This window comes from Aotus nancymaae, unplaced genomic scaffold (genome assembly GCF_030222135.1).
Source record: "Aotus nancymaae isolate 86718 unplaced genomic scaffold, 86718_ANA_hifiasm-v0.15.2.pri h1tg000088l, whole genome shotgun sequence".
Lineage (NCBI taxonomy): Eukaryota > Metazoa > Chordata > Mammalia > Primates > Aotidae > Aotus > Aotus nancymaae.
Window position 1 is genome coordinate 12,190,711 of NW_026988503.1, and position 27,995 is coordinate 12,218,705.

Below are 27,995 nucleotides of genomic sequence, written 5' to 3' on the forward strand. Positions count from 1 at the left end.
GCATTATAATAGTATAGAAAAGGCAATCCCAACTGGTTTTTCTGGAAGAACTATGGTAATAGCACCCTTTTCCTACCTTGTTTCCAGCACAGTGCAGACTGAATTTGTTCTTTGCCCAGAATCTACCTACTGAGCTAGATTGTGAAAAATGCTCAGGCTGCCTGACAGCTGAGTGATGGGCGCTGACCAGGAGGGGAAGTGAATTACATTTGAAATGGGAAGCTGAAGACAAGCTGCAAGAAAAACCAAAGAGAGGGGTGCTTGCTCTATAGTTCCTATTATTCATGGATCATGAGATGGGCTTCAGTCAATGCTAAGATCTAGCTTCTTGTTAGGTGGCACACAGGAGTGCCGGGTTCAGCAAACAATTCCAAACGACCTCATCCCCTGCCTCTCCACCACTGCTCTCACCTCCTCCCCTACCACCCTGTGTGGTCTAGGTCTAGCGGGCTGCATTCCTTTAAGTTAAATGGTACCTCTGGGACTTGTATCTCTCTAGAGTGATGGGGGCTAATCAGAAAAGGCAGTAATGTCTCAGTATTTCTGACCTGCATTTATGAGAAACAAAGCTTGGCACATAGTGCAGAAAGTGGGAGAAGACCTGAGAAATCCCAAGTGAGAAAGCATCTTCTGGCTGGGTGCAGTGGCTCACGCTTGTAATCCCAGTACTTTGGGAGGTCCAGGTGGGTGGATCACCTGAGGTCAGGAGTTCCAGACCAGCCTGGCCAGCATGCTGAAACCCTGTCTCTACTAAAAATACAAACATTAGCCAAGTGTGGTGGCTCACGCCTGTAATCTCAGCTACTCGGGAGCCTGAGGCAGGAGAATCACTTGAACCCAGGAGGCAGAGTTTGCAGTGAGCTGAGATCATGCCATTGGACTCCAGACTGGGCAACAACAGAGTGAGACTCTGTCTGAAAAAAAAAAACATCACTTGAACCCAGGAGGCAGAGGTTGCAGTGAGCTGAGCCACTGCACTCCAGCCTGGGTGACAGAGCAAAACTCCTCTCAAAAAAAAAAAAAGCTTCTTCTCTGTCCCATAAGTTAGTTCCCCTAGGGGCTCCCTAGTTAACCAGATTTACTGCTAAATCTCAACAGATTCTCAAATCTTTCCAAACCATTGAAAGTAACAATGCAGGATCATCATAATTCATCACAATTATTTGTATCCAAGTCATGTTAGTGTCTGCTACCTTAAAAGGTCAGGTCGACGCCAGTTTCTCCTAAAACCCCAGGGCTCCCAGGGTCTTGCATTTTAACACCAAGAGTGGTGTTTTTGTGAAATTAAAGCACTTTTGTCTTTGTTCCATGCAAAATGCCTCCCTCCTTCCCTCTCACTCATTGTCTCTGAACTTGGCCTTGATTGATAAAATCCATTTCTATTAGGTAAAGCTAGTGAAAGCAGGAATGGTGTTTATCCAGGACTTAAATTAAATCTTACAGAGCTCTTTCTCTGACTGCCCTAGCTCCCCACAGTTTTCCATCAGTAGACTTCCAAGGAAGCTTTCATTTAGCCAGCTGTTTGCTCCTATTTTACATGATGGTTCTCAGTGTTCAGCAGGAACAAAGATCATGGATATTCCCATTTGGGTTTATCAGAAGCAACTGAGAACAACGAGCTCTTTTCATGTTGAAAATAGAGATTTAAAATTTATTCATAATCTTTACTTCTTCTCCCAACACATTCTCATTCCCATGGGCTCCTTTCTCTAATTAGCTATGCAAGTCTTGACACTAAAATTTAGCTACATATTAATCTTTCATTTTTATTAGTATGGTACCTTCATCCTCCTTCCTATATAAGCACAGTACATGCTTATATTTAAATACATTTTATGTTTCCAGAAATCAGTTAATGAAAACTTATAAAAACATTCCGTCTAATTCTTTTGATGAGAAAAAAAGTACATTTTAAATATGTCACTTCACAACCACTGAGCCACTCCTGAAATTAAGTTACTAGGTAAGTTTAATTTATACAAAACATAAAATGGAGTTGAACATTTATGAAGCTCCTACTATGTGCCAAATGGTATGCTACGGATTTTACATCCATCATCTCCAATTAATCTTCACAATGCCGTGAGCTGTTATGTTGTTATTATCAGATTTGGAGAGGGCTCAATGAATCCAAGCCTGTCTGACACCAAAGCCTGAGCTGTCTCCTAAACTATATTAGAGCCAACAGGAATCTTGGGGATAGTGGTTTTCCAAAGTATGGGATGGGTACAAAATGAGGTGGGATACAGGGACATTGCATTTAAAATGAACTAAATACCATAGAGAAGAAGTTGATTGCTATACTCTTCTAATCCTTCTGATAACATCTAGAGGAAAGGCAGTTCTGTGTTCTGACACTTGCTCATCTGCTTTTCTATCAAAGGAAAAGTAGGTGTCAGAATCATAATTTCAAAAGACAATACCTAGCAAAGATATAATTCCATATTTAATTTTAATTATTTTTATAGCTATGGGCAAATGATGGTTTCCACTTAAGTAGTCATGGATATTTTAATTTTCAAAATAGATGCAAAATACAGGTGTTGCTGTTACAGTAAAAAGGTGATTTGCTGGTAGGTGAGCAGGTAGATTCACCTCTAAAAAAGTTTTTAACAGGTGAAATAGTTTTCCCACATATGTGAAAGCATAATTATCTGAAAAACCTCTTTAAAGGCTTTTGATGTAACTCTTCAAGTGTACATCTGGCAATTTACGGCTTTAGGCAATCGGAGGGGATAGTGTGGACTGCTTCTGCTATAACATGCCTGCATGTCCACTCAGCTGCTGTGGAGCTATGATACCGCAATATTCTGACCTTTCGGCTGGAACCGCCATCTTCCACTAATTCGCCAAAATGACGAACACAAAGGGAAAGAGGAGAGGCACCTGCAACATGTTCTCTAGGCCTTTTAGAAAACATGGAGTTGTTCCTTCGGCCACGTATATGCGAAATCTACAAAAAAAAGGTGGTATCGTAGACGTCAAGAGAATGAGTACTGTTCAGAAAAGAATGCCCACAGGTGTTACCACAGCAAAACTGGAAGAGTCTACGATGCTACACAGCATGCTGCTGGCAGTGCTGTAAACAAGTTAAGGGCAAGATTCTTGCCAAGAGAATTAATGTGTGTATTGAACACATTAAGCACTCTAAGAGCTGAGACAGCTTCCTGAAACGTATGAAGGAAAATAATCAGAAAAAGAAAGCAGCCAAATAGAAAGGTACCTCGGTGCAACTGAAGCGCCAGCCTGCCCCAGCCAGAGCAGCACACTGTGTGAGAACCAATGGGAAGGAGTCTGAGCTGCTGGAACCTATTCCCTATGAATTCATGGCACAATAGATATTGAAATAAAAGACCTCTGGGCTATAAAAAAAAAAAATCTGCTCTATTCTAATGGACAGAGTATCCAGAGTGACATTTGTTAACAGATTTCCTGAGAGTGCTATTTAGGGCTGTCAGATGCACCACATTTTTTACAACATTTACAGTATTCCAATCTGATACATATGAGCCCAACACTGAATTTCATAAAAGAGAGATCTTTTTGTTGTAAGTTGTGTGGGCTCCAGACTCAGTTTACCAGTGTTCAAATCATCGCTCTACCACTTCTGAGATTTAAGTTGTATTATCACTTTGTGCCTTACCTTCCTGACCTGTAATGGGATGATGCTATCTACGTCCTGTGGTTGCTGTAAGCCCAAAGATTAAACAATTTAATATATTCAAAGCACCAAAACCAGTGCCTTGCATGCAGCAAGTTCTCAATGTTACTTATTTTTCAATCAATCACATGGTACCTCTTGTTTCCTGGATGCCCAGTCTATCCATTCATTCAGCCAACATGTATTTATTTATTATGTGCTAGGCACTCATCAAGATACTTAAGCTACATCGATGGAAGCAACAAAGAAAAATCCCTGCCCTTGTGGGGCTCTTTCAGGTAGAGGTCTATTTATTTATATTAATAGATATAACTAAGTAAATTGTATACTATGTTAGAAAGTGGTAATGCTGTAGGATGAAACAATGGAGATGGGCAAGGGTCTTTGGAAGACTGGCAAGGGTTAAGATTTAATATATATGTTAAACACAATATTCTTCAAATAAAAATCATTTTTTCTGGGAAAATTAGATTCCCTCTTGATTTCCATTTGCTGATAATCACATCTTTGTTACCCAGGTTTAGAAACTCAGTCACCTTATTTTCTTCTCTATTTTCCCCATAACCTGTCACTAAGAAACTCAGTCACCTTATTTTCATCTCTATTTTCCCCATAACCTGTCACTAAGTCCCATGTTTTTTGTTTTTTTTGTAATGTCTCTTAAACCTACCCTGATGGAGCATTTAGGCTTGGGTTACTGCCATAGTTTCTAACTAGTCTCTGCTTCCAGTCTCCCGCTGCTCAAATCCAGCTTACATGTCACTAGTAAAGTGACTCCCAAAAAAGCTTGATCATATCTTCTCCTTTCTCTAATGCCTACAGAATTAAAGTCAAACCTTGAAGAATGTTCAAAAGCTGGCAATTCCACTTCTAGGTATAGACTCCAAACAACTGACAAAAAGGACCTGAACAGGTATTTGTATACCAATGTCCATAACATTGTTGCTACTGCTAATAGCCTTTTCACAATAGCCAAAAGTTAGAAACAACTCCAATGTCCACCATATATATATATAAACTAATACCTGTCTCTCATATATATATATATATATATACACACACACACACATATATATATGAGAGACATATTCATCCTTAAAGAGGAAATCTGGATACATGTTATAACATGGATAGATCCTGAAAACATGCTATGTAAAATAAGATGGACACAAAAGGACAAATAGGATTCAACTTACATGAGGTATCTAGAAGAGTCAAATTCATTGACAAAAAGTAGGAAAATGTTTACCAGGGGCTGGGAGGAGGAAGCAATGGGGAGTTAGTGCTAAACAGGTACAGAACTTCAGTTTGGGATAATAAGAAAGTTCTAGAGATGGACAATAGTGATAGTTACAATACAATGTGAATATTCTCAATGTCACTAAACTGTGAAACTTAAAAATGGTTAAAAAGGATCAGGTGTGGTGGCTCACGCCTGTAATCCCAGCACTTTGGGAGGCTGAGGCAGGTGGATCACCTGAGGTCAGGAGGTTCAAGACCAGCCTGGCCAACATGGTGAAACCCTGTCTCTACTAAAAATACAAAAAATTAGCCAGGTAGGGTGGCGGGCGCCTGTAATCCCAACTACTTGGGAGTTGAGGCAGGAGAATCGCTTGAACCCAGGAAGCAGAGGTTGCAGTAAGCTGAGATCGCACCACTGCACTCCAGCCTGGGTGACAGAGTGAGACTCCGTCTCAAAAAAAAAAAGATGAAAATGGTAAATTTTATGTTCTGTATCTTTTGCCCTATAGAAACACAACTTGAATTAACAAAAGCATATATTACAACAAAAGTACAGGCCAATACCACCAAAAGGGTTTTATTTTTGTCATTGATAACAAGCACAACACTGCAATTTTATCATTTTGTTTAGTTTCTTAAATATTACTTAAGTATGCATTAAAAATATATGTTTACATTTTTAAAATGTGACACATTAAAGGAGTCCTCTGTAAACACGATCCCTTCTCAACATATTTTCCTGCTTTGTTTCATACATAAATAACTTAGTCTACAAAGTCATAAATAATACTATCAACTTCTATGGCCTGAAAGTATATACAAATTTTGGAGTTTGACAAAAGTGTTATGATTTTATAAATAACAGATAGTATTTGTAGTGTTTTATTAACCATCAAATGACTTTTCACAAATTCCTACTGCCTCCTCAACCTGTTCTACCAGTAACAGACCTTCCAGTTCACTTGGTAAAGATGCCAGACATTTAAAAAGTCAAAATGGACAAAATTCTAGATTAAAAAAAAATAGCTGAGAAGGTTGCTATTTAAATATTACTAAATCTTATTAAAACCACTTCAGCTTGTCTGGAAAACAAAAAATGCTACTAAAGAGGGAATGCTTGTATAATCATTTAAATGGTACCTAACAAAATCTAAAATTTAAGAAGTAATAAAATCAGATTAAATCCATATTAGTTTTGCAAAAAAACTCCACTGAGATTCTGTTACAGGAACAGAATCAATACTATTCTACATTTTCTAAAATTTATCTTTGAATCTTCATTTTGACAAGTTAAAATTTTAAGGGCAAAAATAAAGACATACAATTTCAAAAAGCCATACTTATAATCCGTTAAGAAGGTTAAAAAAAAAGCCATACTTATGATTCCTAATATAGAGTATCTGATTGTTTAGTTATGTTAATAACTGTCCTTATTTCTTCAAATAACAGCAAATATCTTTTGAAACACATCACCCATCTAATAATTTATTAAATAAGCAATCAAGATTTATTAGGTAAGACTCAAAAATTATTTTTATGTAATAAAAGTAAATACGAATTTTGCATGTTTGCTATGTTTCATTTTACATATTATTTTTTTAGGCCTCCATTTATAGGGTATAAAACTTTAAGAACACATTCTCAACTAACAGCCTCATTAGATGTAAATAATTCAAATTACCAACAATACTAACCTAAGCATTGTCGTTACTTTTAAAATCCAAGTTTCTAAAAGTTTAATTATATACAAAAATGACCCGGTTCACACTATTAGCTGCCCAACAAACTGTTTAAAAAACTAAATATTCTTTGTTTTACAAGAAATGTTTTCTATGCTCTTATTTAAAAAACAAGATTCTGATATACATAATGAATCTAAATCAAAATTCATAAATGGTGGCCGAAATCCTGTCAACTTTCAGCCCAATACAATATAAATCCACAGTTATAATGCATAAACAATTCAAAATTAAAGTTTATAATGGAAATGTCAACAAGTCATAACTACTACACATTACTACTGATGGGTTCCACTATACTTCAACCAGGCACAGCAGATGTGCACATCTGATAGACAGACTGCTTAGAAAATTAAAGCTATCAGAGCTATAAATAAGGAATACACAAATATGAACGGAGCAATGCCAAAGCATTAGAGCCGTTAAAAAAAGTGAATAAGATGTGATGTAAACACATCTGATAGTTCTCTCTGTAAGCCACTTTCCACTGATTTATAAAGCTATGGTTTTATAATTCTTTTAAAAAGGAAAATTTTTCTACACTGCTGCATGCAGTAATTTCATTGTACATTCTTGACTACAATGCAATCTTCAAATCCTCTTGCAGAGCTTGACATATCTCATCAGAATTTCTCCAGAAAGTCAGCTTGTCATATTTTCAGCAGCCTAGAACAAGAAAGTAAGATTCATTATAATAAAACCATGGAAAAAGAGGCATCATGAAGATAAATTTGTCAATACTGCACTGTCATTAACAAACAACTATTCCCCATATAACAGAATCATGGTAATGCCGTGCTTTTCATGTTTTGCTATATGTATCAGGACTACCTTTTGACCATACAGTTAATAGTCCATAGTCTAGCAGTGGAAAATAGTTCTATCACCTAAAATAATAGTTAAGAGCATATGTAAAAACATACTGCTACTTGAAACATTAACCTATGGCAGACCTGTTCCCATAGACTTCATCAGTTTGTGTTTCTGTATGTTTTATTATAGTGTGAAAAAGGGATTAAGAATGAAAAAGATCTTTCATGCTACAGAGTGGAGAGAACAAGAGCAAAAGATGAATAATGAACATCTAATCCTGTCTCATCTACACCCCTAACTACTATTCTTTCCCAGAGGATTCCGAAGAAATTCCAAGATAGCATATCAATAAATGTTTTGATAAGTTATTTCTAGAGACTTAAAAAAAATCACCATACTATCATCCTACCTAAAAAGTAATTTCTTAATGTCAATATAAAAGTGATAGAATTTTAAATAAGTTTAGTTTTAGAAATACAGGTTAGTCTTTTAATTTTATTTACCTTTCTAACTCCTTTTTTTCCCTTTGAGATAGGGTTTCACTCTGTCACCCAGGCTGGAGTGAAGTGGTGCAATTTCGGCTCACTGCAACCTCCGTCTCCAGGGACCAAGTGATCCTCTCACTGCAGCTTCCAGGGTAGCTGGGACTACAGGCACATGCCACCACCATGCCTGACTAATTATTTTAATTTTTAGTAGAGACAAGGTTTCGCCTTCTTGCCCAGGCTGATCTCAAACACCTGAGCTCAAGCACGCCACCCATCTCAGCCTACCAAAGTGCTGGGATTACAGGTGAGCCACTGCACCTGGCCCTTTCTAACTCCCAATTAAAACCTGCTTTTAGGTCTAAGTTCAGAGCTCTTTTATAAAAACACCTTAAAATACTGAGAAAACTGTAGATAATACAACCTGAAATAAAGCTGAAACTTTCTCTATGCAGCCAACAGAACCAACTTGTTTTTCTATATAATTGGCTCACAGTCCTATTATAAATTACTCTTTCCCTCTTCTGGGCCTACTATTCAAGAGAATTAAAACCTAGCTTGAAAAATTCTGTTGTTCTAAAACATTTGTTACTTCTTTCTTTCCTTATAGGTTCCTATATTAGCTTTAGCCACATACCCTTTAGGCACTCTGTTATCTCCTTAACTCCATTCTCAGCATTACCTAATTCAAAGAAGACTTAAAATCATATACGTACTTGTTTTTTTAATTAAGATACCTTAATTCAAATGCAATTTCTCTTGTCCCATTCCATTTTCATATTAATTTTGGAAGTCCTCCTCCAATATACAATGACACAAGTATTTTCACCTAAACAAAGTAAGCAATGCTATGACGTTCATGTTATACAAAAATGCAGAACTTTCTATCTGAAAGGGCAGCAAAAGCATCCTAGAGATAGCTATATAGTTGTTACCAGTTGCCTCTACAGACTGCAAACATTGGCAACGATCAGCCCTGGGAAAAATCTGCTTTAGTAGTCCTCTTCTCTTCCAAACTTTCCTTTTCTGTGCAAGAGTTAACTCACCCCCTTGGGAAGATGAGTGGGAAAAGAGGATGTATTGAATCCTTCATTCCTCTCCTAACTCCAAATTCTACAGCTCCAAAATCCTCATGCTGCAGACCTGCCTACACAGGGACACATGACAGGTTTATATTAAAGTATTAGTAACAGTACAGGACATCTGCAAGAGAAAGGGCAAGGCTCAGTCCACAGGACTAAAATAGAAGATACAGAAAAGTAAGTTTTGCTCAAAACTTCTCAATTACAATATGTAGATGACTGCTTACACATAAATCCTAGCACTAAGGAGATAATATAAAAATTCAATGTCAATAAAGAATCACTAATAAAATGCACTTAATTAGCAGTCCTATATTTATGCTGTGGGAGATGCACATAAGGTGGCCTACTTATTGCTGTTGAGTAACTTATGTGATCAGGATAGCTAACCACTTTTACTATAAATGACTTAGACCACATCAATATACAATATACAAATCTGTGAAAGTAAAAAGCAAAACAATTAACAAAAAATAGTTACTATTTTCTACATAGTTAACCAAAGAGCAAAAGAAAAAGTAATGTCTCAGACCAACAGTTTTTTGCAACATTTCAAGATATCCTTGATTTGTTATTCCACATATTCTAAAATAGAGACAATAAATACCATACAGTTAAAGTCTATATGCCAGGAATTCTAGATAAAGATAGAACACAGAAGGAACAATTTCTCCTTACCCTAAATTTAAAACCATAAGAAATTAACAACAACAAAAAGAGAGCAAGAAAAATTCATTCACAGCAACCACACAAGGCCAGGAGAAGAATCTTATGCTTGTAAAGCCAATAAAGGGTTGTCAAGGAAAGGGAGGAGAGGGTCAGTGCTCAGCTGAATCCACCAGCTCTCCACTTCTGTCCCAAATGGCAATATGGGAAAACAGACTTAGTCCAGAGAGAAGCGTAAATTAATTAGTTACTCTTTTTTAATTCGCTAAAATCAAGTATAACACTTTTATTTTTAAAATAGCATGATACTATCTGAAATGATGTCTACCAAACATTATCTCAGGTTATCTCTTTGGTAATCTTGAGTAATTTTTATTATTTTTTGTATTTTCTGAATTAAATAGCTTTAAATTATAAGGATGTATCACTTTCATAAAAATTATATAATTATGTGAATTACTTCAAAAAAACAAGTTCTAATAAATACTTCTTTGCTAGGAACTCCCTAGTTGTTGTTTTTTCCACTCTTTTGCCCAGGCTGGAGTGCAGTGGCACAATCACAGCTCACTGCAACCTCAAACGCCTGGGCTCAGGGCATCCTCCTGAATAGCCAAAACTACAGGTACCACCATATCCAGCTAATTAAAATAAGTGTTTTGTAGAGATGGGATCTCACTGTGTTGTCCAAGGCACTCCTGAACCCCTGGCCTCAAGTGATCCTTCTGCTTTGGCCTCCCAAAGTGCTGGAATTACATGCGTGAGCTAGCATGCCTAGCTGAAACACCCTAGTTTTAATGAGATGCTGGTATACTGGTTTTAGATCATAGGAGAAATGCATTTTAAGAGGCTTTGTGTACGTGAGAGATAGATTTTCCATTCAAATAGTCCACACTTTCTGATGTGTTCATCTTACTGATTTTACCTCCCACACCTTACTATGGCCCACTGGATGCAGAATAACTAGTATGCTGAAAGCGGAAAAGGCTACGTTAAACTGGCACTTCTGAACTGCCTATCCTAATATCTTAGGTCATATTTTGCCTAAGAAAATGCTATGCCAAAGAACTTGTTAGTCACCTGCCTCAGCTAGGTTTGACTCTGGGTCTCTTATACACACTCAAACTTAGTACAAAACAAAAATATCTTCCTATTACATTCATTCCCTTTCAAACTCAAGCACAGTAAAACAAAAACTCTTGCAGTTGTGGCAGATGTGTACTAAATAAATCTTCCCCTCAAAAATTTCAGAAATATATTGATAAAAGACTATAATACAAGCCTGTAATCCCAGCACTTTGGGAGGCCGAGGCGGGTGGATCACGAGGGCAAGAGATCGAGACCATCCTGGTCAACATGGTGAAACCCCATCTCTACTAAAAATACAAAAAATTAGCTGGGCATGGTGGCGTGTGCCTGTAATCCCAGCTACTCAGGAGGCTGAGGCAGGAGAATTGCCTGAACCCAGGAGGCGGAGGTTGCGGTGAGCCGAGATCGCGCCATTGCACTCCAGCCTGGGTAACAAGAGCGAAACTCCGACTCAAAAAAAAAAAAAAAAGACTATAATACTCCTCTATTTTTATTAACAGAGTTATTAGATAATATTAAATCAGGGAATTGCTAAAGTCCAATGACTGTTTCGTTTCTAATAACCACTTCATCTTTTCCTAAACTGCTAGCTCAGGTATTCTTGAGATTTACTGGAGGAGAAAACTCAGTAGTTAACAACTCTGAAGTCAGACAGCCCAAGTTCAAATCTCAGGTCAATCAGTAACTGTAAAGTTCTTAAAATAAGTAAATTAAGTCACCAAAAGCTTCAGTTTCCTTAGCAGTGAACTACTAATAGCAGCATAAGTATTGCTTGTTGGAAATGCTTGGGACCAAAACTGTTTCTGATTTTAGATGTTTTGAAATTTTGGAAAGTTTTCATTAAAGTTGTCCCTTGGTATCCGTGGTGAATTATTAGTTCAAGGACTCCCCCTATCCCCACCCCACAGATACTAAAGTCCACAGATGCTCAAATGCCTTTTATAAACGGGTATAGTATTTGCGTTTAACCTACATGTATCCTCCCATATACTTCACATCACCTCTGGATTAATGTGATACCTAACACAATGTAAACACTATGTAAATAGTCGTTATCCTGTATTGTTTAGAGAATCATGGCAAGAAAAAAGTCTGTACCTTTTTAGCACAGACACAACTCTCCTTCCCCCTGCTCCCAAAATATTTTTGATCCACAGCTGGTTGAATCCATGGATGCAGAACCCACAAATACAGATGACTGACTGTATTTGCTGACTGAGCATCCCTAATTAGAAAATCTGAAATGCTCCAATAAGGGTTTCCTTTGAGCATCATGTTGGAACTCAAAATGTTTCAGATTTTGGAGCATATTGGATTTTGAGATTAGGAATGCACAAACTGTAGTAGTTATCACTGTTGTAATGATAGAGGAAATAATGCCAGTGAAGCCTGCAGAACATACAGCATGAAAAAAGTATTCACATAAATAATAGCTATTTTTATTATTCAGTTATTTTTCCTTCTGCCATATGAAAGCCATAGGTTTGAGTTAAAAAAGAAATAGAAAATTTCAGTAGTGTTTAAACTCTAAAAAATACACGATTAAAAACATTTGAAACTTTACATGCACATCTGACAAAGGGTTTATAGCTAGAATATTTAAAGGGCTGCCAATCAAAAAGAAAAGGACAGACTATGCAAAGAAATGGGAAAGTGACTCAAAAAGATATATCACAAAAGAGGATGGCTAATAAACATGCAAAAATAAACTTAATCTCATTGGGACCCAGAGAAATACAAATAAAACCAAATGCGAGGGTGGAGGTGGAGCAAGATGGCTGAAAAGAAGCCTGCAGCAATTGTGCCTCCTCCCCTGCTTGGAACATCAAATGAAGCAACTATCCATACAAAAAAGCACCTCATAAGAACCAGGCGCTGAGAAACATCCACAAGCACCAAAACCATCCAGAAAAACACAACACCACCAAATGAGCTATAAAATATTAATGACTAATCCTTGAGATCAAAATAATTAAAAAGAATCAAGCAGAAATTCTGGGCTGAAAATGCAATTAACATACTGAAGAATATATCAGAGTCTCTTAACGGCAAACTGCTTAATCGGAAGAAAGAAATAGTGAGCTTGAAGACAAGCTATTTGAAAATACATAGTCAGGGGGACAAAATAAAACAAATTGAAAAAGGAAGAGGTATGCCTACAAAATCTTTTCTATAGAAAAGAGTCTGGAAAGGGCAAATCTAAGAGTTACTGGCCTCAAAGAGGAAGTTGAGAGGAAGACTGGGGTGGAAAGAGTATTCAAAGGGACAATATGGGAGAACTTCCTAATCCAAGAGAAAGTTATCAACATTCAAGTGCAAGAAGGTTATAGAATACCAAACAGATTTAACCTCAAATAAGACTACCTCAAGACATTTAATAATCAAACTCCCAAAGTTCAAAGATAAAGAAAGGATCCTAAAAGCAGCAAGAGAAAACAAAGAACATACAAAGAAACTGTCAGGCCTCCATGTACAAGCCTGGACCCAGAAAGTCTTAAGTCCTGCCTGCCACAGCTGATCGCCCCCCACCCCTGGCCTGCATTGGCCAGTTGGCCATTGTCCCTAATCGTAACTGAACTTATAGTAACGTACACTCCTTGCCCCTACCCCCACCACTGTAACTAATCTTACTCTTTAACACCCTGCCCCCCACCAAAATTGCCCCAACCTATAAAACCAATTCACACCCCTAATCCCTTTGCCTGTCCTTTCTCAGATTCAGCCTACTTGCACCCAAGCACGAAATAAAACAGCCTTGTTGCCCACACAAAGCCTGTTTGGAAGATCTCTTTATTAAATGTGTTTAATATTTGGTACTACTGGACGCAAATAACAGAAACTGCAATATGTCCGACAGTAGACTTCTCAATGGAAACCTTACAAGCCAGAAGAGAGTGGCAAGACATATTTAAAGAGTATATCTAGTGAAAATATCCTTCAAACATAAAGGAGAAATAAAGACTTTTCCAGACAAACAAAAGCTAAGGGATTTCATCAATAGATCTGCCCTACATTATGCTAAAGGAAGTTCGTCATTCTGAAATAAGAGGGCATTAATAGGCAGTAAGAAATCACCTGAAGGTACCAAACTCACCAGCCATTGTAAGTACACAGAAAAACACAGACTATTAGAACACTGTAATTGCAGTATGTAAACTATTCATATCTCGAGTAGCAAGCCTAAAAAATGAACCAGTAAAAAATAGTAACTACAACTTTTCAAGACACACACAGTACAACATACAAATAGAAATAAAAAGTTAAAAAGTGGGGAGACAAACTGTAAGTTTTTATTAGTATTCTGTTTGTTGTTTATACAACCTGTTTTCTCATCAGTTTAAAGTAACAGTTATAAGGTTTTATCTGCAAGCCTCATGGGAACCTCAAATCAAAAAACATGCAACAGATACACAAAAAATAAAAAGCGAGAAATTAAAACATATTACCAGAGAAAATCACCTTCACTAAAACAAAGACAGGAAGGAAGGAAAGAAGGAAGAGAAGCCCACAAAACAATCAGAAAACAAATAAAATGGCAGTAGGAAGTCCTTAATTATCATAACAACGTTGAATGTAAATGGACTAAACTTTCCAATCAAGACATGGAGTGCCTGACTCAATTACAGGCCCTGTGCAGTGGCTCAGGCCTGTAATCCCAGCACTTTGGGAGGCCAAGGCGGGCAGATCATCTGAGGTCAGTAGTTCGAGACTAGCCTGACCAACATGGAGAAACTCCATCTCTACTAAAAATACAAAATTAGCCAGCCGTGGTGGCGCATGCCTATAATCCCAGATACTCAGGAGGCTGAGGCAGGAGAATCGCTTGAACCTGGGAGGCGGAGGTTGTGGTGAGCCGAGATTGCGCCACTGCACTACAGCCTGGCAACAAGAGCAAAACTCCGTCTCAAAAACAAAAAACAAACAAAAAAACAAACAAACAAAAAAACACCGAACAATCTGTTGCCTACAAAACACATTTCACTGATAAAGAAACACGGACTGAAAATAAAGGGGTGGAAATAGATATTCCATGGAAACAAAGAAAAGGAGGAGCTATCCTTGTATCAGAGAAAAATAGACTGCAAGACAATAGACAAACAAGGTTATTATATAATGATAAAGGGGTCAATTAAACAAGAGGATATATAACAATGGTAAGTAGATATGCACCGAAACTGGAGACCCAGATATATAAAGCAAAAATTATTAGAGCTAAAGATAGAGACAAACTCCAATACAATAATAGCTGGAAACTGTCAATCCATTTTCAGCATTGGATAGATCTCCCAGACAGAAAAATGACAAAGGAATACCGAACAATTTGCACAATAGACCAAGTAGATATTTACAGAATACTTCATCCAATGGCTACAGAATACACGTTCTTCTCCTCAGCACAGGCCTCATTACAAGGGATTGGCCATATGCTGAGCCACAAAACAAATGATAAAAAAAATACAAAAAAAAAAATATCAACTTTAACCACAATGAAATAAAATAAGAAATTGATAACAGGAATTTTGAAAACTATACAAACATGGAAATTAAACAATGTGCCCTAGAATGACCACTCAATGAAGAAACTAAAAAAGAAACTGAAAAATTTCTCCAAACAAATGAAAATGGAAACACAACATACTAAAACATATGGGATACAACAAAACCAGTATTAAGAAGAAAGTTTATAGCAATAGGGGCCTAATCAAAAAAGTAGAAAAACTTCAAATAAACAACTTAACATATGAAAAAATGCCCAATATCACTAACAATCAGGGAAAGGCAAATCAAAACCACAATGCTATACCAGCTCACTCCTGCAAGAATGGCCACATCAAAAAATCAAAAAATAATAGATGTTGGTATGGATGTGTGAAAAGGGAACACTTTTCCACTGTTGGTGGTAATGTAAACTAGTACAACCAACAACCACTATGGAAAACATTGGGTACAGTATCCACTGCTTGGGTGACAGGTACACCAAAATCTCAGAAATCACCACTAAAGAACTTATGCATATAACCAAATAAACCAAATACCACCTGTTCCCCCCAAACCCATTTAAATAAAAACATAATTAACAAAAATTTAAAAAAGAAATTCAAAAGGCCATTAGTGGCTACTATGAGCAACTATATGCCAATGAATTGGAAAACATAAAATTCCTAGATACATACAACCTACCCAATATGAAACAAGAAGAAATCCAGAACCTGAACAAACCAATAACAAGTAATTAGATCGTAGGCATAACAAAAAGTCTCCCAGCAAAGAAAATCCCAGGATCTGACGGCTTCACTGCTGAATTTTACCAAACATTTAAAGAAAAATCAATACCAATCTTACTGAAACTATTCTAAAAACAGAGGAAGAGGGAATGCTTCCAAAGTCATTCTTTGAAGCCAGTATTATTCTAATACTAAAACCAAAGATACATTTAAAAAAAAGAAACCTATAGGCCAATAGATCTGATGAACATTGAGGCAAATAACCAAACCAAAATACTAGAAAACTAAATTGAACAACACATTAAAGAGATAATTCATCATCACCAAGTGGAATTTTTCCTAAGAATGCAAGGATAGTTCAACATACACAAATCAATTGATGTCATACATCAGATCAGCAGAGTGAAGAACAAAAACAATTATGATCCTTTCCACTAATGCTAAAAAAGGATTTGATAAAATTTAACATTCCTTCATGATAAAAACCCTAAAAAAGCAGGGGATAGAAGGAACATAAGACAATGAAAACCATATATAATAGATCTACAGCTAGTTATCATACTAAACAGGAACAACTGAAAGCCTTTCTCTAACAGTTTAAACACAAGAATGCCTACTTTCATCACTGTTATTCAACAACATAGTGGAACTCCCAGCTAGAGCAATTAGTCAAGAGAAAGAAGCGACATCCAAATTGGAAAGGAAAAGGTCAAATTATCCTTGTTTTCAGATGATAGGATCTTATATTTGGGAAAACATAAAGACTCCACCAAAAAACTACCAGAACTGATAAATTTAGTAAAGTTGCAAGATATAAATGAACACAAAAAATTCATAGCATTTTTATATGCCAACAGTGAACAATCTGAAAAAGAAATCAAGAAAGTCATCCCAAATATGATAGCTACCAATAAAATACCTAGGAATAAACTTAGCCAAAGAAGTAAAAGATCTCTACAATGAAAACTATAAAACACTGATGCAAAAATTGATATTCATCAACTGGAAGAATCAATACTGTTAAAATGTCCATACTGGCAAAGCTATCTACAGATTCAATGCAATCCCTATGAAAATACCAATGACATTCTTCACAGTAGTAGAAAAAAATAATCCTAAAATTTATATGGAACCACAAAAGACCCAGAATAGCTAAAGCTATCCTGAGTAAAAGGAACAAAACTGGAGGAATCACATTACCTGACTTTACACTACAGAGCTATAGTAACAAAAACAGCATGGTACTGGTATAAAAACAGACACACAGACCAATGGAACAGAAGAGAGATCCCAGAAGTAAATCAATACAACTACAGTGAATTCATTTTCCACAAATATGCCAAGAATATACCCTGGGGAAAAGACAATCTGTTCAATAAATGGTACTGGGAAAACAGGACATCCACATGCAGAAGAAAGAAACTAGATAAACTAGACCTCTATCTCTCAGCATATACAAAACAATGGATTACAGACAAATCTATCACCTCAAACTATGAAACTATGGGGGAAAAAAAAAAACAACCACTGGGGAAACTCTAGGACATCGATTTTGGCAAAGATTTCTTAAGTAATACCCCATAAACACAGGCGACCAAAGCAAAAATGGACAAACGGAATCACATCAAGTTAAAAAGGTTCTGCACAGCAAAGGAAACCATGAACAGAGTGAAGAGACAACTCACAAAGTGGGAGAAAATATTTGCAAATTATCCATCTGACAAGGGATTAATAACCAGAATATATAAAGAGCTCAAACAACTTAATAAGAAACAATCTAATAATCTGATTAAAAAATGAGCAAAAGGTCTGAACAGACATTTCTCAAAAGAAGATATACAGAGGCTGGGGGCGGTGGCTTATGCCTGTAATCCCAGCACTTTGGAAGGCTGAGGCAGGCATCACGACATCAGGAGTTCGAGACTACCTGGCCAACACAGTGAAACCCAGTCTCCACGAAAAATACAAAAATTAGCCAGGCATGGTGGTGCACACCTGTAATCCTAGCTTACTCAGGAGGCTGAAGCAGGAAAAAAAGAAAAAAAAAAAAGACATATAAATGGCCAACAGTTAATGACAAGGTGTTCAACATCACTGATCAGAGAAATGCAAATAAAAACTACCATGAGATATCATCTCACACCAATTAAAATAGATTTTACCCAAGACAGACAATAACAAATGGTGGTGAGGTTGTGGAAAAAGGGGACACCTTGTACATCGTTGGTGGGAATATAAATTAATACAGCCACTACAGAATGGTATGGAGGTTCTTTATAAAGCTAAAAAGAGATCTATCATATGATCCAGCAATCCCACTGCTAGATATATACTCAAAAGAAAGGAAACCAATATATCAAAGCGATATCTGCACTCCCATGTTTACTGCAGCACTATTCACAACAGCCGAGATTTGAAAGCAACCTAAGAGTCTATCAACAGATTAATGGATAAAGAATGTGTAGCTCAGCAGGCACAGTGGCTCACACCTGCAATCCCAACACTTTGGGAGGCCAAGGTGGGTGGATCACTTGAGGCCAGGAGTTCGCGACCAGCTTGGGCAACATGGTAAAACCCTGTCTCTATTAAAAATACAAAAATTAGACAGGCATGGTGGTAGGCACCTGTGATCCCAGCTACTCGGGAGGCTGAGGCAGGAGAATCGCTTGAACCCAAAAGGCAGAGGTTGCAGTGAGCAGAGATCCGGCCACTGCACTCCAGCCAGGGCATCACAGCGAGACTCTATCTCAAACAAACAAACAAAGAGAAAGTGTAGTTCTTACACAGAATTGAGTACTATTCAAACATAAAAAAGAATGACATCTTGTCATCTGCAACGATATGGGTGGAATAAAAAAGAATGAGATCCTGTCATTTCCAACAATATGGGTGGAAACTGAAGTTATAATGTTAAATGAAAAGCTAGGCACAGAAAGATAAATTTCACATGTTCTCATTTATTTATTGGAGCTAAAAATTAAAAAAAACTCTGATAGAGACAGAGGGTAGAATGATGGTTACCAGAAGCTGGGAAGGGTAGCTGGGGGTCAGGAGGTGGAGGAGGAAAATGGGAATTGTTAATTGGTCCAAAAATATAGTTGGATAGAATGAGTAAGATCTAGCACGTGATAGCACATAGGGTTATTACATTCAACAATAACTTATCATACATTTAAAAATAACTAAAATTGGATTGTTTGTAACACAAAGAAAGGATAAATGCTTGAGGTGATAGATACCTCGTTTACCCTGATGTGATCACTATACACTGTATGCCTGTATCAAAATCTCACATACCCCATAAATACAGAGACTTAGAATACACCTGCAAAAATTAAAAAATGAGAAACCCATAGATAACCTAGAATGACTAAAATTAAAAAGACTCACAAAACAGGCAGGGTTTGGTGGCTCACGCCTGTAATCCCAGCACTTTGGGAGGCTGAGACAGGGGAATCAATGGAAGTTAGGAGTTCAAGACCAGCCTGGCCAACATGGTGAAACCCCGTCTCTACTAAAGAAAAATAAAAAATTAAGAAAAAAGACTTACAATAATAAGAATTGGCAAAGATGAGAAGAAAACTCATATGCTGCTGGTAGAAATATAAATCAATATAATAATTTTTGAAATGGCTGATATAATTATCTGTCGAAGTTGAAGATAAACATAACCTAAGACTTGGCAATTTTTCTTCTATGCAGACACCAAACAGAAATGCATGTATACATGAATCAAGAATCACGGACAACAATACTCAAAGCAGCATTATGTGTAATAAACCCACACAGTAGATAGGATATAGTGTATTTGTATAATGAAACACATTCAGTGAAACGGAATGAATCACAGCTACACATGACATAAATAAACCTCACAGACACATGTTACATGAAAGAAACCAGTAAAAAGATGGTTACAAGATTCCATTTATACCAAATTCAATAGTTTAAATTAGAGTTTGATACAGTTTGGATGTGTCTCCACCCAAATCTCATGTTGAAATACAATCCCCACTGTTGCAGGCGATGCCTTGTGGAAGATGATTGGATCATGGGGGTAGATTCCCTCATGGATGGTTTAGCATCATCCTCTTGGTGCTGCCTTCATGACGGTGAGTTCTCACTCTAATTGTTTAGAAGTGTGTGGCACCAGGCTGGGCACAGTGGCTCATGCCCGTAATCCCAGCACTTTGGGAGGCAAAGGCGGGAGGATCATCTGAGTTTGGGAGTTCAAGACCAGCCTGACCAACGTGGTGAAACCCGGCTCTACTAAAAATACAAAATTAGCTGGGCATGGTGGCGCATGCCTGTAATCCCAGCTACTTGGGAGGCTGAGGTAGGAGAATCACTTGAACCCAGGAGGCAGAGGTTGCAGTAAGCTGAGATCGCACCATTGCACTCCAGCCTGGGTAACAAGAGCAAAACTCCATCTCAAAAACAAAGTCAAACAAAACAAAGAAGTGTGTGGCACCCCTCCCCACCTCTCTTGCTCCTGCTCTGGCCATGTGACATGCCTGCTTCCACTTCCCCTTTCGCCATGACTGTAAGCTTCCTGAGGCCTCCCAGAAGCCAAGCAGATGCCAGTACCATGTTTTCTGTAAAGCCTGCAGAAGCATGAGCCAATTAAACCCCTTTTCTTTATAAATTACCTACTCTCAGGTGTGTCTTCGTATCAATATGAGAATAGACTAATACAGAAAATTGGTACCAAGAGCAGATGCCTTGTTATGAAGATACCTGAGAATTTGGAAACAACTTTGGAACTAGGTAACGAGCAGGGGTTGGAAGAGTTTGGAAGGAAGATAAGGGAAGGTTTGGAAGTTCCTAGAGACCAGTTAAATGGTTGTGACCAAAATGCTGATAGTGATATGGACAATGAAGTCCAGGCTGAGGAGGTCTCAGATGGAAATGAGGAACTTATTGGGACCTGGAGCAAAGGTCACGTGTGTTATGCTTTAGCAAAGAACTTGGCTGCACTGTGTCCATGTCCTAGGGATCTGTGGAAGCTTGGACTTGAAAGTGATGATTTAGGTTGTCTGGTGGAAGAAATTTCTAAGCAGTAAAATGCTCAACATGTCAAACAGCTGCTTCTAACAGCATGTACTCAGATGCATGAGCACAGAAATAACCTAAGGATGGAACTTAAAGGGGAAGCAGAGCATAAAAGTTTGAAAAATGCACAACCTGTTCATGTGGTAGAAAATAAAAGCCCATTTTCAGAAGAAGAATTCAAGGGGCTATGGAGCAACCACTTGCTAGAGAACCACTTGCTAGAGAATACTCCATATCTAAATAGGTGACAGGTGCTGATAGCCGAGACAATGGGTAGAAGGCCTAGATAGCATTTCAGAAATCTAACAGGCAGCCCTTCCCATTACAGGCTCTGAGGCCTAGGTTAGAATAGTTTCATGGGACAGGCCCAGGGCCCTGCAGCCCTCCATAGTCTTGGGACATTGCTCCTTGCAACCCAGCCATTCCAGCTCCAGCCATGATTTAGAGTGGTCCAGGTAGAGCTTGGGACACTGCTTCAGAGGGTGCAAGCCATAAGCCTTGGTGGCTTTCAATGGGTGTCAAGCCTGTGGGTGCACAGAGTACAAGGGCTAAGGCTTGGCAGCCTCCACCTAGATTTCAGAGGATGTATGGAAAAGCCTGGATATCTAGGCAAAAGCCTGCTTCAAGGGTGGAGACCTCATGGAGAACCTCTACTAGGGCAGTGCAGAGGGGAAATATGGGGTTGGAGCCCCAACACAAAGTCCTTACTGGGGCACTGCCTAATGGAGCTGTGAGAAAAGGGCCACCATCCTCCAACCCCAGAAGGTAGATCCACTGACAGCTTGTACCCTGAGCCTGGAAAAACTGCAGGCACTCAACAATGCCAGCCCATGAGAGCAGCCATGAGGGCTTAACCCTGCAAAGCCACAGGGGCAGAGCTGTCAAAGCCTTGGGAGTACACTGTTTCCATCAGTGTGTCCTGGATGTGGGACACAGAGTTAAAGGAGATTGTTTTGGAGCTTTAAGATTTAATGACTGCCCTGCTGGGATGGAACTTGTATAAGGCCTGTAGCCACTTTCATTTGGTTGATTTCCCTCTTTTGGGATGGGAATGTTTACTCAATATCTATAATCTCATTGTATCTTGGAAGTAAATAACTCACTTTAGATTTGACAGGCTCATCGGTGGAAGGGGCTTGCCTCATCTCAGATAGAACTTTGGACTTCTGAGTTAATGCTGGAATAAGTTAAAACTTTGGGGGACTGTTGGGAAGGCATGATTGTATGTTGCAATGTGACAGGAAAACATGAGATCTGGGAAGGGCCAGCAATGGAATGATAGTTTGGATGTGTGTCCCCACTCAAATTTCATGTTGAAATGTAATTCCCAATGTTGGAATGCTGGAGGTGGGGCCCGGTAGGAACCAACTGAATCATGGGGGCAGATCCCTCAAGAATGGTTTAGCACCATCCTGTTGGTGCTGTACTCACCACAGTGAGTGAATTCTTAAGAGTTCTGGTTACATAAAACGGCACCTCGCTCTCTCCCTCTTGTTCCTTTTGCCATGTGATGTGCCTGCTCCCTCTTTGTCTTCCACAGTGATTGTAACCTTTCTGAGGCCTCCCCAGAAGTAGATGCCACTATGCTTCCTATACAGTCTGCAAAACCATGAGCCGATTAAACCTCTTTTCTTTACAAATTATCTGCTCTAGGGTTTTTTGTTTGTTTGTTTGTTTTGAGACGGAGTTTCCCTCTGACGTCCTGACTGTGCAATCTCGGCTCACTGCCACCTCCGCCTCTTGGGTTCAAGTGGTTCTCTTGCCTTAGCCTTCTGAGCAGCTGGGATTACAGGAGCCCACCATAATGCCTGGTGAATTTTTGTATTTTTGGTAGAGATGGGGTTTCACTATGTTGGCCAGGCTGGTCTTGAACTCCTGACTTCGAGTGCTCTGTCTGCCTCAGCCTCCCAAAGTACTGGGATTACAGACTTGAGCACCATGCCCAGCAAGTATTTCTTTATATTAATTCAAGAATGGACTAACACAGAGTTTACCATAAAAGTGAAGATAGTAGTTACTGGAGGGGAGGGCAAGAGGGAGAGGTTAGTGATTGAAGACGGGGCACAAGGGGGATTCTCTGGTGCTGGCAGTGATAGTTGCACAGATATTCTCTTTATGATACATTTTGCCTCTATAATATGGTTTACCCTTTTTTGTTAGATTTAATAATCAAAAGATTTAAAAAAGCACAAAAACAAGCACAAAGAAGAACTCATTTGAAAATAATCTGAAAGATATATAAATCACACGTTTTAAACAGTTGCTTTCTTAAAGGTAAAATAAAAGAGATGTCACTTTCGCATTAGGTATTAGAAGTTTTTATTTGTTTTTTCCCCCATTGACTGTCTCTGTAAGCCCATGTTTTGGACAAGTTTTAAGGTGAACTAACTTAAAGTTTTAGTCTTCAAGGTTTGTTAGTGCTATATAAAAAGGGAAATATAATCACAAGCATTTAAATCAGAGAGTTTGTGCAAGAGAGAACACAGGGTATGTTTTCAGTTGTCAATCTGAACAATTAAAAGGTAGAAAGGCAGTTAATTTGAATTTGAAAAAAGGTGGCCCTCTGGAAGCCTGGTGGCGGCAGCAGCCCCCCACCCCCCGGTCTCTGAGGTACTCTTGGAGTCACTTTTTCCTTTTCCTGAAGGATAATACATGGGCTCACAGCTGAGCAGCTCCATCAGCCAGCTTCTTGTCTGAAGAATCTGTCATCTGACAGCCTTCTTTCACTTCATCCTGTCCAAGCTGGCAGTGTTTGTGCCAAGATGGTTGACTGGCTCTATCACGTACCTAATCTCTTCACAAAAGTCTAGCCACGCTCTTAGCCCTGTCTCCAGAACATGGTATTCAGAGAGGCTGAGAATTTTCTAAATTCTCAAATGCTAGTTCCTTTTCTCTTAACAGGTCCTTCCTCAATTTGCTCATTCCTCTCACATTATTAAGCAGCAAGGAGAAATCAGGCTGTACCTTCCACAATTTGCTTGGAAATTTCCTCAACAAAATATCCAAGTTCATTGCTTACATATTCTATTTTCCTTCCAACAGTAGAACATAATTCAGCCACAGTCTGTTACTTTCTTTTTTGTTTTTGTTGAGATGGTATTTCACTCTTGTTGCCCACACTGGAATGCAATGCCGAAATCTCAGCTCACTGCAACCTCTGCCTCCTGGGATCAAATGATTCTCTTGCCACAGCCACCCAAGTAGCTGGGATTACAGGCATGTGCCACCATGCCTGGCTAATTTTCTATTTTTAGTAGAGACGGGGTTTCTCCATGTTGGTCAGGCTGGTCTCAAACATCTAACATCAGATGTTCCACCCACCTTGGCCTCCCATAATGCTGGGATTACAGGCATAAGCCACCTTGCCCAGCCCAATTGGTCACTTTCTAACAAAGATCCCCTTTCTTTTAGTGTCCAATAAATGTTCCTCATTTCCATCTAGGTCTTCACTAAAAGTGCTTTTAACATTTATATTCTAGCAACATTCTAATCCTAATGGTAGTCTCAAAAACAACCTGAAGCTTTCTCTACAGTTCTCTCCTTCCTGAGCCCTCACCAGAATTGCCTTTAACATTCACCATTCTATCAACAGTTCCTCTTCAAGGAAATCTAGTCTTTTTCTATCAAGCACCTTAAAACTTTCCAGTCTCTATTCAATACCTAATTCCAAAGCCACATCCTCATTTTTAAGTATTTGCTACTGCAACACCCCACTTCCCAGAACCAAAACCTATATTAGATTTCTGGGACTGCAACAAAGTACCACATATTAGGTGGGTCAAAATAATAAAAATATATTTACAATGTGAAGGCCAGAAGTCCCTAATGAAGGTGTTAGCTGGGTCATGCTCTCTGACAGCTCTAGGGGAGTATCCTTCCTTGCCTCTTTCTAGCTTCTTGTGGCCACAGAAAATTCTTAACTTTCCTTGGCTATTTGTGTCCAAATTTCTCTTGTCCTATAAGGCCATCTATCATTGGGTTAGGATCTACCTTAATCCAAGGTGACCTCATTTTAATTTGATAATATCTGCAAAGGCATTATTTCTAAATAAGGTCACATTCATTGGGACCACAGGTTAGGACTTGAACATATCTTTTCTGGAGCAGGCACAGTTTTACTCACCACATAGCACAATTCTAATAAGAGAGACTTCTGGGAAAATGGTCCATGGTAGTAGTAATTTTTGTGGTATGAACATATGCTATTTAGCTCCTGGTCTTCTGGTGGTGTTGGATGTTAGTTTAACCTTGTTTAACAAGGATGTTCCCCATAACTTCATTAATATTTTTCTAAATAGAAGCATCTTTATTTAGAATGAATTAATAGGAATCTCTAACCTTTAGTGCTTCAGTAGCCTTGCGAAGCTCCTTAATAACCGATGATAAAGCTTCTGGGTTAATTCCTTGTTCACAAAGCCGTACACAAATAGACAGAGTTTCCATATCTAAGCCAGTATTCAAAATTCTTGAAATCTCAAGCAGAACTGAAAAAAGATATAAAGAAAACTTAAAAAAAAAAAAAAAAAAAAGCTTACGGCATTGAAAAATATGCACATAGTACTTTTATTAATTTATATATCACTGCACAATACCAGGGAATTAGCATAGCATCCTAGGTTTTGGAAATCTGCATGTAATACTGTCTTGCCTTTACTTCATCTTAGAAACTTAAATATAAACTTACAACTTCATGTCACATAACTGCCTTTTCCATCTTGGTATATATTCTAGCAGTCATTTAATATCTATCTAACACATATCCACCACAATTAGGATAATTCTGAACACTTTATTTTTTAGTATTCTTTTAAAATGCAGTTTCATTAGTTGCGTATCATTCCATTTGATGGAAACACTATGTTTACTCCGTTAGGTGTTAGGCTGCTCTCATGTTTCCCACATTAAATAATATTAAGAATCTGTACATACTAAATTTTATTTCCTTAGGATAAATTTCTAGAAACAGAACTGCTCAGTCAGTAATATACATATTTAACTTGCTGAATTGACATACATTAGGCAAAAAAAAGAGAAAAAATTACAATTTAAGGCTTTAAAACTTTTTAGAAACTTTTGTAAAAATTTGACAGCATAATCATGTCTGTTGAATCTAATAATAAAAATGAAACCTCCTATTTTTTAAACTTCATTTGTATAGTACTACATTTTATTGTAGTTGATAGAAGTCTTTGTCTTTAATATGAGAAGCACTAACAGAGAAACTTGGTTTCCAATGTGATTTCCCAAGAATCTCTTCCATTACAGGTTGTAAGTACACTGGTTCCATTGAATTTTATGATTACTTTGCAGAGTGTTTAGAATATTTTAAGTCAACTGTCAACATATTATCTGTTGTTTCCTATATCATTTCCCCTTGGCATTAAGCTTAGAAAGTTATTCCCCATGCAAAGATTATATCCACCAGTATTCTCTTCCAGCACTTGAAAGTTTATTTCCCAATACCCCCCAATAAGTATTTATCTCCCTGGAGTTTGGGTGGAAAATAGGATCTAACTTTTCCTCCCAGAAATGAGCCAGTTGCCCCAGTAAAATTTATTGAATGACCTAAGCTTTCCCCACCCAGTTGAGATGCTATCTTTATTCATAGTAAATCCTCATATACCTACAAATTGTTTACATGTCTACCTTTTGTTAGGGCAACCATTTAATTACTATTTCTATCTATCGCATTGGGTAGGATAAAGATTCCATTGTCACCTTTCATTTATATAAGCCCTTCTCTTCTTTGGGTGAAGTTAAAATGTCTAGGCCCACTGCAAATGACAACATTTAACATGGATCACACACTCATATACAGGAGGATATGAGTAAAAAGGAGACAAAGAAAGAAGCCTACAAGGGAAATGACATCTGATATAATATGAAAAATAACTGATCAACCAGGATATGCTTTTACCTGGTTGCCTTATCTAAATATTCGCAACAACTCTAGGAGGTATGGTTTTATTTTAAAGAAAAAAAGCCAAACAGGCTAAACGATGTTTAAGTATCTAGTCCAAGCTCAACACAGGGGCATAAAGTGGCAGAACCGACATTAAAGGGTGGAGAGAGGGAAACCTCAAGACACTAATTTAGTATTCTGCCACGCTTCCGTAGGCTTCACTCGCACGTGCCTCCGGACCAAAAACAGGCGACACCCACAGCACTTGAGCACTGGCGTCACCCGCTTCAAGAGGAAACTAGGACAATTCTGAACTTGTTCATTCGCAGGATATTAACGGCGCCTACAGAAGTGCCAAGGACAGGAGGCATAGCGGTGACCAAACACCTGGCCCTGGTCCACGCCGGGATCTCAGCCCTGGGGACCCCCGAAGCCCCCCGCACGACACGCGCGGGAATTGAGTGGGGCGCGGCGCGCAGAAGGGAACGGGTAACTGCGTGGGGTAGGCGTGGCGCGTGGGGCCGTCACCGCAGGAGAGTGGGCGGGTCGCGCGGACCGGGGACAAGGGATAGAGGGGGCGCGGCACTCCGGGTCGGGCGCGAGAGGGATGCGGTGCGCAATGGGCTGACGAGGGGGCCGGAACGCCTAACGCGCGCGACAAACTACGCAGCAGCGGAGACAACTCTCAAGGGATAAGGCCATCCGTCCTACAGCCCTGGCAGGTCTCTTCCAAAGATCTTTGAAGATGCCGTTTGGGACAGGAGGAGGACCTAGAGTCCTCCCCAGGCTCAGCTCCGCCTGGGGGCCTCGGCTCTGGGAAGGCAAGCAAGGTAAAGGGAGCGCAACGGGCACTCACCGTCCATGGTCTCCCGCACCGCATTCAGATTCGCCGCCGCGGCTGCCGCCGCCGCCCCGGCGCCGCTGCTACTCGCCATGACTGAGGCCGAGGGAGGCGGGAGAAGGGCCTGACCCGGAACTGGAGCGCCTTCCTCTCTGCGGGGCAATCACACCGCGCGTCCCGGCTCACGCCGGGCAAGCTCCG

At 38.8% G+C, this 27,995-nt stretch overlaps 1 protein-coding gene and 1 pseudogene across 2 annotated transcripts; one reads left to right on the forward strand and one right to left on the reverse strand.

The window, feature by feature from the left end:
- Positions 1-2,851: 2,851 nt before the first annotated feature.
- Positions 2,852-3,338, forward strand: LOC135271617 (large ribosomal subunit protein eL21-like; annotated as a pseudogene).
- Positions 3,339-5,464: 2,126 nt separating this feature from the next.
- MZT1 (mitotic spindle organizing protein 1) lies at positions 5,465-27,912 on the reverse strand. 2 transcript variants are annotated; one of them, XM_012442870.2, is made up of 4 exons: positions 27,810-27,912; positions 25,390-25,535; positions 8,678-8,769; positions 5,465-7,308 (listed from the first exon to the last, which is right to left on the reverse strand). In XM_012442870.2, exons 1-3 carry the CDS (start codon positions 27,886-27,888, stop codon positions 8,716-8,718), a joined length of 279 nt encoding a protein of 92 aa, XP_012298293.1. In that variant the 5' UTR covers positions 27,889-27,912; the 3' UTR covers positions 5,465-7,308; positions 8,678-8,715. The 2 variants fall into 2 exon arrangements, with proteins under 2 accessions (XP_012298293.1, XP_012298294.1); XM_012442871.3 differs by lacking the exon at positions 8,678-8,769.
- Positions 27,913-27,995: the final 83 nt, after the last annotated feature.

Bases quoted from the DNA above. Each gene is read 5' to 3' on its own strand.
- MZT1 (XM_012442870.2), bottom strand. From the start codon at position 27,888: ATGGCGAGTAGCAGCGGCGCCGGGGCGGCGGCGGCAGCCGCGGCGGCG. The intron at 25,536-27,809 runs GTGAGTGCCCGT...ATCTTTTTTCAG, and splicing joins GGTGCGGGAGACCATGGACG to TTCTGCTTGAGATTTCAAGA. The intron at 8,770-25,389 runs GTTAGAGATTCC...TACTTTGTTTAG, and splicing joins AGGCTACTGAAGCACTAAAG to GTGAAAATACTTGTGTCATT.